The 12,420-nt window shown below is 41.4% G+C and overlaps 1 protein-coding gene across 1 annotated transcript in view; it reads right to left on the bottom strand.

Moving 5' to 3' along the window:
- LOC311235197 (DNA excision repair protein ERCC-6-like) overlaps positions 1–12,152 on the bottom strand; it is a 35,798-nt gene extending 23,646 nt beyond the window's left edge. The window contains exon 1 of the mRNA XM_084322569.1: positions 11,979–12,152. Within this exon, the coding sequence (XP_084178695.1) occupies positions 11,979–12,040 (62 nt within the window). The 5' untranslated portion in view covers positions 12,041–12,152. The remainder of the gene's footprint in view (positions 1–11,978) is intronic.
- Positions 12,153–12,420: the final 268 nt, after the last annotated feature.

The raw sequence follows: 12,420 nt of genomic DNA, 5'->3' as shown, positions 1-12,420 counted from the left end.
TGAAACCGTCTGTACACAGTAGGCTATGTGTGCTAGCAGAACTAGACTCCAGTCACGAGTCACAGTGCACATGTGCGGTGGTTTGTCCACCAAAAAAGCGCCAAAAGATCGAAAATAAACTAGCAGAGCCAGAACTGTTCAACTCCTCTGGAGCCACAGCCAGCAGAGAAGCCGGTTTACTTTAGCTTTTAAACCAGCTGCAGCCTGAGAACTGGAGTGTGAGGGGATGTAACACTAAAGATGGCGGCAATGACAAAGAATTGCTGCAAAATAAACATACATCTGTTGTTAAAAAAAAAAAAAAAAATTTATACTTATAACAATTCGATAATTATCAATATCGAGAAATAAAATAAAATTATCATATCGTTATCGCGATATGATTTTTTTCCATATCGCCCAGCCCTACTGTGTAGTGTACTAATATACAATACTATATAGTGCAAGGCAGAAGTAGGATGAGGTGCAATTTAGGTACAATTTACAGTAAGTGTACGAGTTGTAGTGCAAATCCTTTATCAATAAATATAAAGTGTGTTTGTGTGATCTAAAGTGTGGAGAGTGGGTGCTGCAGTGTGTTGTTTGTTTAAGTGAGTGTGTGGGTGTGTGTGCTGTGTGCATTTGATGGTTGTTGCATAGTGTTTATTGTTCGTTTAGCAGCCTGATGGCCTGGGGATAGAAGCTTCTTCTGAGTCTTTCTGTGCTCGCCTTAAGACTCCGGTATCGCTTGCCTGACCGCAGCAGTTCAAAGAGGCAGTTGTTCGGGTGGCTCGAGTCCTTAATAATTCTCTTAGCCTTCCCCTTGCACCGCTTGTTGTAAATGTTCTGGAGGGTGGGAAGCCCCCCTCCAATTGTGCGTTCGGCTGAACGTGTCACTCTTTGTAGTCTGCTACGGTCTTGTGCAGTGCTATTCCCAAACCAGGAGGTGATGTTGCCAGTCAGGATGCTCTCTATTGTACATGAGTAGAAGTTCCTAAGGATCTTCTGACTGACTTGGAACTTCCTTAGGCGCCTGAGGAAGTAGAGGCGTTGTCGTGCCTTCTTCACAACACTGTCAATGTGTGTGGTCCATGTCAAATCCTCGGATATGTGGGCTCCGAGGTACTTGAAACTGTTCACTCTCTCAACCGGTGCCCCGTCGATGCTGAGGGGGCTGTAGTCCTTGACCCCCGACCTCCTGAAGTCCACAATCATCTCTTTTGTTTTGCTGACGTTCAGGGAGAGGCAGTTCTCCTGACACCACTGTGACAGGTTCTCTACCTCTTCCAGGTAGGCCCTTTCGTCGTTGGCAGAGATCAGGCCCACCACTACTGTGTCATCAGCAAATTTGATGATGGTGTTGTTGTTCCGCTGTGCTACGCAGTCATGCGTGTACAGGGAGTAGAGGAGGGGACTCAGAACACAGCCCTGGGGGGCCCCTATGTTGAGCATGATGGATGAGGAGGTGCAGTTGCCTGCTCTCACCACCTGGGGTCTGCCCGTCAGGAAGTCCAAGACCCACTGGCAGAGGTCATAGTTCAAGTCCAGGTCCCTGAGCTTGGCTATGAGTTTGGAGGGGACTATGGTATTGAATGCTGAGCTGTAGTCGATGAACAGCATTCTCACATAGTTCCCCTGCCTCTTGTCCAGGTGTGATGCTGCTGTGTGCAGCACATGGGCTATGGCGTCCTCCGTGGACCTGTTGGGGCGATATGCAAATTGCAGAGGGTCCAGGTTGATGGGGAGGGAGGAACAGATGTAGCCCTTCACTAGCTTCTCAAAGCACTTCATGGCTATGGAGGTGAGGGCTACAGGGCGGTAGTCGTTGAGGCAAGCGGGCGTAGATTTTTTGGGTACAGGGATGATGGTGGACTTCTTCAGACAGGTGGGGATGATTATGCACTCAACCTACACTGAACAGAGTGTTGCTTATACTCAAGGCTCTGTTGCTTATACTCAACCTACACTGTATGAACAGAGTGTTGCTTATACTCAATCCATACTTATCTGTCTACACCTGTTTTACCCTGTATTCATAACTACCTTCATTATACCACTACTCCAAATATATAATCTATCTTTATAACTATATAATAACAATGTACAATAACACTATATACATTTATCTATATATATCTATATATATGGGGGGGTTCGAGCTGAGCATATGTGTAGGTTTTTTTTTAGATAACAGGTATTATGGGTATATCTTATATAAGACAACTAACTAAAAGGTGATCTCATTGGATGTGCCCTGACAATTAATGCTTGTATATCTTATCGTATATGTTTGTTTAAAAAAGAATAAAAAAATAAAATACAAAATATATCTATATATATATATTTATATCTATATCTATATATATATATATTATCCATAGTTAAACAACTGGCTGGTACGGTTTATTATCATAGTAGTGTATGTTCATACTTACAGTACCACTGTATGTATAGTAATGCTGACGCTGTACATCATTAGCTTAGCATATTCACATGTTGTACAGTACTGCATAAGGCAATGCACTTTACTGCTACTCTGAAGTTCTGGTTAGGTGCCACTGCCAACCAAACCTCATTTCGTTGTAACTTGAATGCCATCTGATTTCCGCACAGGGATGAATAAAGGATTATCTAATTTTAAGACTCGAACTTGTGACACCATCAAGCATAACGTCTGGCCATGGGCGGAGTTTATGGGGGTGCATTGCACCCCCTGGTGGCCGGGGGTGAAATTGCTTAAAAAAAAAAAAAAAAAAAAAAAAAAAAATAAAGATTATTTTTATTTTAATAAAATTATAATAATTGTGAGAAACAAATCTGAATTCTATTATGTTTTGTTTTACAATACATTCATTTTATAGTAGTAATCATGTCACATTATAAGGCGAACCTTCTGTAGTGTGGCCAAGCACCAAGCAGCAGCAGCAGAATGCCCCGGCGCGATAGATTGTAACACTTGTACAAAGCCACTTATTCTGAGATGATAATTAATGTATCTGGATAACCAATGCACGGATTTTGTCGAGGCAGGTAGCGTTATTTCGGGAAAATTGATATCTATAGTCTGGTATATTTTTCGTCCACGAAAAATGGAGGCTGTAATAATAATTATTGCTCGAGACCGAGAGTCTCTATGAATAATAATAATTAGAGCCTCCATTTTTCAAGTCAGTTAAAAATGATCCCCCGTAGTGCTGTGTGTGTGTGCTGCTGTACTACCTAAATAAAATAAAAAATTAGGGGTTAGGGCGGGTATCGTTCGCCACGCAGTCGCACCCCCTGGCGTGAACTTCAAACTACGCCTATGCGTCTGGCGCTGCTAATTATTTATTTATTTGTATATACCCACAAGCTTTAATATATAGTAGTGCTCTCTCAGTTCTGAAACAATATCTTAATATCATCCATCTCAACAATTCTGAAAAAAGGGGCGTCCGTGGTTCCCTCTGTGGCGGCTAGGTGAATGCATTTGTTTGAATTTCTATTGCCTATATTTACATATTTGCATACATTACGTCCGGCTCTTTTGGCTCGGCTCTCTTTAGAAGAGAGTCATTAGGCGTGTTCGAGATGGATTTCGGTTCGCCTCGAAAGTAGACGAGAGTAGCCGAGTGAAGCCGGGGGAGGAGTTAAAAAGGCGGACACTTCCGATTTCACGAGAGCCTCTCGCCTAGTCTCGCATGGCAGATACGCTTTCACGTCACCACACACACATTACACACCTGTCCAGCTCATTATAATGCGATGGCCGTGTGCAAAATTAGATCAGATTCAAATGTACAGCACACCATATACTGCTATAGTGGAATATACTATTCATATACCATAATGTATACCATCTTGTTGCACGCTCCTGGCCGCACGCACACACAACACACTGCTGAATAATTCTGTTTTGCATCAATATATATATGTATACTGTGTAGAGGCAAAACTGAATTATATATACAGTATTGAGGCAAAACAGATGACGCATGTGTCTGTATGTGTGTGTGTCTGACAGCTTGAAGTTGATCATGATGATATGATGATTGATAACGCATAACATAATAAAGTTTTCAATCAATCAATCAATCAATCAATCAAACGTCTCATAACTCCCTGGCTGTCACGTGGCTGGTGACTGACAACTTTTCTGAGCCAATAGGCGCTTTGCGCGACCGTAGTAAGTCGCTTGAGTTGAAACTGTGTGTGTGTGTGTGTGTGTGTCAGGGTTTCCGTTAGAATTTTTTTTTGCAGGTCTGAGTGTCCGGTAGATTTCAATCTACCGGACAAATGGGATAAATTCCGGTCAGAGTTTATTGAGCTTAAAAACAATTGATAGGCCTATATAAAGAATGACATCATCAAGGCATTTATAATATTTTAACTTAAAACTAGACTACTTTTGCGTATATACAGTCATTAATATATTCCAAATAAAATAAGTCCCTCGAGACTGCGTGCTGCTGCCGACTTGAGGTGTCGGTGGGCAGTCTGCCCGACCTTAATAAACAGCAGTCTGTTATAATCACATTTTTATGAGCTAACGAATTCCGTTATATTGGACATTTGTATTAATTATATCAAGCGAAGAACTGAGAAATTTTGCAGAGAGACGGCAACATTATCGTGGGTTTGCGCCGTGATGTATATCTCCACCTCCCAACGACTTGGTGCTGCTCATAATGTCCGGTGAAAATAATTCCCTCTAAGCACAATTTGATTATTTGAATTGTATTAAAATAGGCTAAAATTAAATAGCCTATGCGATGAACGAAACAATCATTACATTTGTCGTTGCTTCACCAAGCAGCCGGTCAATGACATCCTGTGTCAGCGAGCTGGCAGCTGATATATTTACGTGAAGCATGGAGCAGGAGCAGACAGAGCAGAGCAGCGGTGTCAGCAGCGCCCCCACCCAACAGCTGAATTGCCAATGGCTGAATTGGAGTACTGCACCCTGCCAAGCCATGCTTCACGTAAATATATCAGCTGCCAGCTCGCTGACACAGGATGTCATTGACCGGCTGCTTGGTGAAGCAACGACAAATGTAATGATTGTTTCGTTCATCGCATAGGCTATTTAATTTTAGCCTATTTTAATACAATTCAAATAATCTAATTGTGTTTAGAGGGAATTATTTTCACCGGACATTATGACCGGAGAGATTAGATATGTCGGACTTCACCAGATTTTGCCGGTCAAATACCGGTAATTACCGGCTAACGGAAACGCTGGTGTGTGTCACGTGTCCGTTCTAATGTTTACAAACAAACAATGAACCTTTAAATGTAAATGAGATGCGCTCTGCTCACAAGGTCAAGTTTGTAACATGAGACGCACATGAGGTCTTACATCACCCGTTCTTTAGCCTACAAGAAAACCCTGCAATCGCGTTTTTGATTGTGCTCTGATATTTTACTATTTCGCATTTGATTTGACCAAATATGTGGAGGCATATTCCCTGCAACAGGTTCAAAGATAACTTCACATTTATTGGCAATTCGTTTCCTTATATCGCTTCCTCCAGGGTTCCAACTTGTGTTGACAAAATGCAACCCTGCTCAGCGCTAGAGGATTCTAGAGGAGAATCAGCGCTCTCTCTCTAGACTAGAAAGGTGCACTCAGTAGAGCACAGATGTCCGCCAGGGCGGCAGCCACACATAATAATAATAGATTGGATTTGTAATGCACTTTTTGTTCACTGGGATCCCAAAGTGCTACACTACATGGTTAAAACAGTTAAAAAAATAGAAATAAAATTGTTATTAGTAAAACAAATAAAATAAAATACAGAATAAAAATAAGATAAAAATAGAACATAGTTCATTAAAAACATAGTAGAAACAGACAATTTAAAAACAAAAGCGCAATAAAATTAAAAAGCTAACAGTCAAAGGCCTTTTTGAACAGGTAGGTTTTCAGGCCTGCCTTCTCCCTCTATCTATCTATCTATCTATCTATCTATCTATCTATCTATCTATCTACCTCTCTCTCTCTCTGTTCAATGATTTAAAGTGGCCAAACGTTACAATATAAATACTAATTGGATTTTTGGCTGGTAAAAAATCTGCCCGGCTGGTAGTTTTTAAAATCTACCAGCCAAATGGCTGGTAAGTCAAAAGGTTAAGTTTGTTCCCTGAATACAGTATTGAGGCAAAACAGACGACGCATGTGTACACATGTCTGACAGCTAGGGATGGGTACCTTTCACATTTGAACCGATACCGGTACCTGTGAATAGATACCGGTACCCAACGGTACCTATTTTCGGTACTTTAGTCTCAAGAAATGTAATTTACCTACCTCAGTCGTAAAAAAAATATCCAAACTTCAAATAACTACAATTTCGACAGTTTTTGGCTTGTCATTGCTCCGACTGCTTTGTTGTTGAATCAAGTCAAATCCTAGGTAAGCATATATTGTGCGTGTGAACGTTGACATGAAAAGAAAAAAGGTAAAAAAAAAAAAAAAAAAGTAAAAAAAAAAATTTAGAATTTTTTTTTCTCTCCGGTTTCTCACTTGATTCGATACTCGGTAGTACCGACGTGTTTCGGTTCGGTACCTCAAAAGTACCGAATTCGGTACCCATCCCTACTGACAGCTTGAAGTTTATCATGATGATAACGCATAACATAATAAAGTGTTCAATCAATCAAACGTCTCATAACTCCCTGCTGTCACTTCTGAGCCAATAGGCGATTTGCGCATTTGACCGTAGCAAGTCGCTTCCCAGCCGGGAGCAGCCACGGCGGGTGGCGTGTATCACTTCCGCAACGGATTTAGTCGGATTTCGGTTTCCGGGTTCGCCTGATTGGCCGCGACGGCCACGTGACACGCGTGGCACGCCCACGCGGCAGCGTTGCCGCTGTGAATCAGAGCAATATTGTCGCGCCATCTTCTGAGTGCAGACGCGCTGCTGTTTAATCACTTTTCCCACTTCAATGACAGAGCTGCTGTTTAATGCTCACTTTTCCCACTTCAATGACAGAGCTGCTGTTTAATGCTCACTTTTCCCACTTCAATGTCAGAGCTGCTGTTTAATAATATTATCGCGTTGTGGAAAGCAAGATGAGAGAGCGTAGATTTCAGTGTGTATCATTTAATCATTTAACATTTGACAGGCATACATTGTTGTCATACAGAAGTACAGTACAGCTCAATACACAATTGTTAAGGGGATGCAGACCAGAGAAAGACTTTAGTCTCGTTTACATCAGGGTCCCCCATTTTCAATTCATAGTGACATATTAGCCCCTTTCGTGACTTTCGGTTTGCAAGCCTGGGGCTTTTGTGACCGCAGTCACTTATTTTTACGGCGCGATTACCCAGTAAAGAAACAACCAAGCGTGATCGCGGGGCTCGGAGTGTGTCAAAAATACATCAGATCTGAATTTCAAAGATACCCAGCGTACAATATGGGTCTAACACAGCTTCACGATGGGGTCTGGAAGCTCGGAGTTGCTAATAAACAGTTTAAAACATTGTTGGGAAACACAAGTGGTACTCACAGCGAACTCTGGCAGCAAGATGGCGTCTTCTCCTTCTGCAACTTTCCTTGTCGCATGCCTGGTGCGTTTAGCAATCACTGCGCTCCCTATCGGTCCCTGTTGGTCATTATTACCTATAGGCCATTACAGGGTAGAATCTGCTGAGTGCGTCTCCTGTGTATTGTTGTAATGACCAACAGGGACCAATAGGGAGCGCAGTGATCGCTGGACGCACCAGCCATTTTGCCAAGGTTCGCTCTGTGAGTACACTCGTTTTATGAAAATGATTTACATAATTTTCCCAATATTGTCACAAGGAAAGATGAAATTACCTACCTGGGTTCCATCCTAGAGGCTAATCTTTCCTGTGACAAAATGGCATCCAATGTAATAAAAAAAGTCAACCAACGAACTCGTTTGTACCGGATCTCCTCTCTGGTAAACAAGAATACCCTGAAGACTCTAGCAGGAGCACTCATTCAAGGGTACTACGACTATGCTTGCACCTCATGGTACCAAAGCACCTCAAAGGCACTAAAAAACAAATTACAAACATCTCAAAACAAGCTAGTCAGACTACTGCTTGACCTGACTCCTAGAACCCACCTCACCCCTGGGCCCTGCCCACTTTGACAACCTAGGATGGCTTAGAGTAGACGACAGAGTAAGGCTGTCTTAAATGCTTCGAAGCTTCGAACGTTCGATTCGATGGCACAAGCTTCGAACATTAAAAAAAAAATCGAAGTTAAAAAAAAATCAAAAAAATTCAAGAAAATTCAAAAAAAAATCATTTTTTTTTTTACTTCGATTTGTGTGTGTGTGTAGGTGTGTGTGTGTGTGTGTGTGTGTGTGTGTGTGTGTGTGTGTGTGTGTGTGAACTACCCATCCCAGTTAGGACAGCTGAATCCCGTCCAATCTTTCACCGTCGACTAAAGACTCACTTCTTCAACCATTATCTGAAATGATAAAAAAAAAAAAAAAAAATCTAACCGTGACTAACCTTACTGTCATGCACTTGTCCTAATAAACTAACCTACACTGTAACACGCAACACTTTGATGAACATTGTTACTCAGCTGATAGAGTTGTACCCTTCTTGCTGTCTTGTCGTACAGAACTTGTAAGTCGCTTTGGATAAAAGCGTCAGCTAAATGACTAAATGTAAGTGTGTGTGTGTGTGTGTGTGTGTGTGTGTGTGTGTGTGTGTGTGTGTGTGTGTGTGTGTGTGTGTAGGTGTGTGTGTAGGTGTGTGTGTGTGTGTGTGTGTGCGCGCACCTTGTAGAATTCCACACATAAGAAAGAAAGATACTGGGATGAATAAACAAAATAGGAAATAAAATGTAGAAATGCATGCAATACATAAATAAATATGAATCTCCATATATGAAATATAACATTTAGATAAGGTGCTACTGAGATGTTTTGGTGAGTTCTTTGTTTTTTTGTGGAAGTTGCCCTTCTTAAAAATGCATGAACATTCACTGATAATTGGTCTGTAGTGGAGTCTACAAGGTCTACATTGCCGGACCATGTAGAATCCAGACCTTGTAGACTGACATAATTCTGTGCATAGTTTAGTCTACACAGGCCATATTTCAAATAATCAAAATCTTACTTCATTCATCTTAAACATTCTTGATTTGGGGGATTGGTAGTTCCCATGAAATCTGAAGTTGTTCAAACGACAACAGCGATCCACCTTGAATTAAATCACACAGCCGAGTGAAACCTTGTTGGATGCGTCAGTCACGAAAGGGGCTACTTAATTAATTAATCCAACCCACTTTATTTATAGAGCACATTTAAAAACAACAACGTTTACGAAAGTGCTGTACAAGTCCCACAACATAAGATTAAAAAAAAAAAAAAAAAAAAAAAATCGAAGCTTCGAATTAAAATCGAAGCTCGGCCCCGAAGCTTCGATTGCCAAAAAAAGCTTCGAAGGTCAGCCCTAACTTGCAATGGGCCTGGTCTACAAGATACACTACGCGACCAAGGTACCCATGTACATGTCAAAATACTTCCCAAAGGTCAGTGAATACCACGATCACAACACCAGAGGGAGCTCCACAAATCATGTTAAACCCAGATTCGGCTCAAACAAGGGACTAAACACGTTTCGCAATTATGCCACATCAATGTGGAACGCCCTACCCAAAGCTGTAAAGGAATGTGAATCACTACCCACTTTCAAAAACACTCTCAAAAAACACCTACGTGAGACAGCAATTCGAAACTGGCCCCTACAAATGTCCTAACCTAGTTGTACAGTAAATGACCAAGTAAGGCTTTGTCAGTATTCCAATGTACAGTGTAAAATGTGTGTGTGTCCCCTACCCAACCCCACCCCCCACCTCCAATGTACAGCCCCCACCCACCCAACCGCACCCCACCCACCCAACCTCCTCCAATGTACAGTTTCTACGTCAAATGTATATTAGGGGTGGGAATCACCAGTTTCATCATGATACGATACGATATCGATTCTTTGGACAACGATACGATATTTGCCGATATCACAAAGTCTCTCACGATACAATACGATTACCGGTAGATTAGATTCAGGTGCCTGCAATCGATGAGATGATATCATATGCCCATTTAACACAATCAGTAACATTTAGATCAACTAAAAAAAAGGTAACGAAAATATCATTTGACATTTGTATTTTTGAGCTCTTCCAGACATTTAAAGGAAAATCAATCTATTGTTTTTAATACAAATAGACCTCCTGTTCACTGTAAAGTGCCACGTTTTGATATATTGAGCTTTAAACTTTAAGCTCCATTTTTTGGAACTCACAACCTAAAACCCCTCCCTACCTCCCTCTCCCAAACCGTTCCTACAACAATTTGTTGATGTTGCATGATCATGTATAGGCCTACATTTATTATGTATTATATTGTTTATGTTTAAATAACATTTAAACATCAAACTCCTCTGACCTCATCTGGTCTTTCCAAAGACACGCGCACACACACACACAGAAGGGGAGAATGCTATGCTGTAACGTCTACTCTACACACACGGAGCTACTGCTGTTGTTCTTGGGCGGATATGAGACTCGCCACAGGATTTTCAAAATAAGAGTATCGATATGAATCGATCTTATTACATTGCATCGATCCGATTCGATCGTTGATAATTACATCGATGTATCGATCTGGATCGATGTATCGTCCCACCCCTAATGTATATACACTCTTTTTCTGGACACTTTTGTATCACAAACAGTACTGTATTTGCAAATCTGATATGTCATAAATGTATAGATGTAGCAGTACTGTCTATCTGTATGTCATGTATGTCATATATGTTATGATGAATTGAAAATGGGGGACCCTGATGTAAACAAGACGAAAGTCTTTCTCTGGTCTGCATCCCCTTAACAATTGTATGTATTGAGCTGTACTGTACCCATTCTGCAATCTGTTAATAAACGTTTCAATCAATCAATCAAGTACTACAGTGATGCCTTCTACTACTATGAATTGAAAATGGGGGACCCTGATGTAAACAAGACACACGTCTTTCTCTGGTCTGCATACCCCCCCCCCCCCCCCAATGTACAGTAAATGACCAAGTATGGTCTTGTCAATATTCCAATGTACAGTGTTGCTTGTTCAGTTGTACAGTGTCCCCCACCCACCCCCCCCCCCCCCCAACCACCTCCAATGTACAGTTTCTACGTAAAATGTATATACTCTCTTTTCTGGACTCTTTTCGTATCACAAACAGTACTGTATTTGCAAATCTGGTATGTCATAAATGTATAGATGTAGCAGTACTGTCTGTATGTCATATATGTTATGATGAATTGAAAATGGGGGACCCTGATGTAAACAAGACGAAAGTCTTTCTCTGGTCTGCATCCCCTTAACAATTGTATGTATTGAGCTGTACTGTACTGTACCCATTCTGCAATCTGTTAATAAAGTTTTCAATCAATCAATCAATCAATTAAAAATGTTTATCAGCAACTCCGAGCTTCCAGACTTGATTGATTGATTGAAAAGTTTATTAACAGATTGCAGAATGGGTACAGTACAGTACAGCTCAATACATACAATTGTTAAGGGGATGCAGACCAGAGAAAGACTTTAGTCTTGTTTACATCAGGGTCCCCCATTTTCAATTCATCATAGACCCCATCGTGAAGCTGTGTTAGACCCATATTGTACGCTGGGTATCTTTGAAATTCAGATCTGATGTATTTTTGACACACTCCGAGCCCCGCGATCACGCCTGGTTGTTTCTTTACTGGGTAATCGCGCCGTAAAAATAAGTGACTGCTGTCACAAAAGCCCCAGGCTTGCAAACCGAAAGTCACGAAAGGGGCTAAGTGACATATATGACACAGATAGACAGTACTGCTACATCTATACATTTATGACATACCAGATTTACAAATACAGTACTGTTTGTGATACAAAAAGATTAAAAAAAGAGAGTATATACATTTGACGAAGAAACTGTACATTGGAGGAGGTTGGGTAGGGGTGGGGTCGTGTTAATCGTTACTTACTTTTCCAGTTTCTCTGAGATCTCCGTAATTCCATGCTGCCCGTCATTCTGTGAGACCTCCATCTGCGGTAAACTGTTAACACCAACCGAAAAAATACTCGTCGTCGTCGCCCGGTAGCCCGGTAGGTCGGTAACGTTATTATGTGGAGTAGCGTCCTTAACCCGGTAACGTCAACATAACTAACTACAGACTGGTCGCGCCGGTCCAGAGATTCAAACGAACTGTTGATGACGCGTCATCTGAATAGACACCTAACTCCTCCCACCACACACTTCCATCCAATCACGGAGCACGCTGCGCTCACGTAACTTTTCTGTCCAATCGAGAACAACAAGGAAGACCTCAGAGGCGTCTCTACCATAGATATACACTAGAACACTAGCTGCACAGACAAAGATACTCATAACTCGCTGAAATATTGACGGATTTACAAACGGTTTGG

Source organism: Notolepis coatsorum, assembly GCF_963971535.1.
Source record: "Notolepis coatsorum genome assembly, chromosome: 10".
NCBI lineage: Eukaryota > Metazoa > Chordata > Actinopteri > Aulopiformes > Paralepididae > Notolepis > Notolepis coatsorum.
Note: the sequence above shows the minus strand (reverse complement) of the source record. Positions and strands in the feature narration are given on the sequence as shown.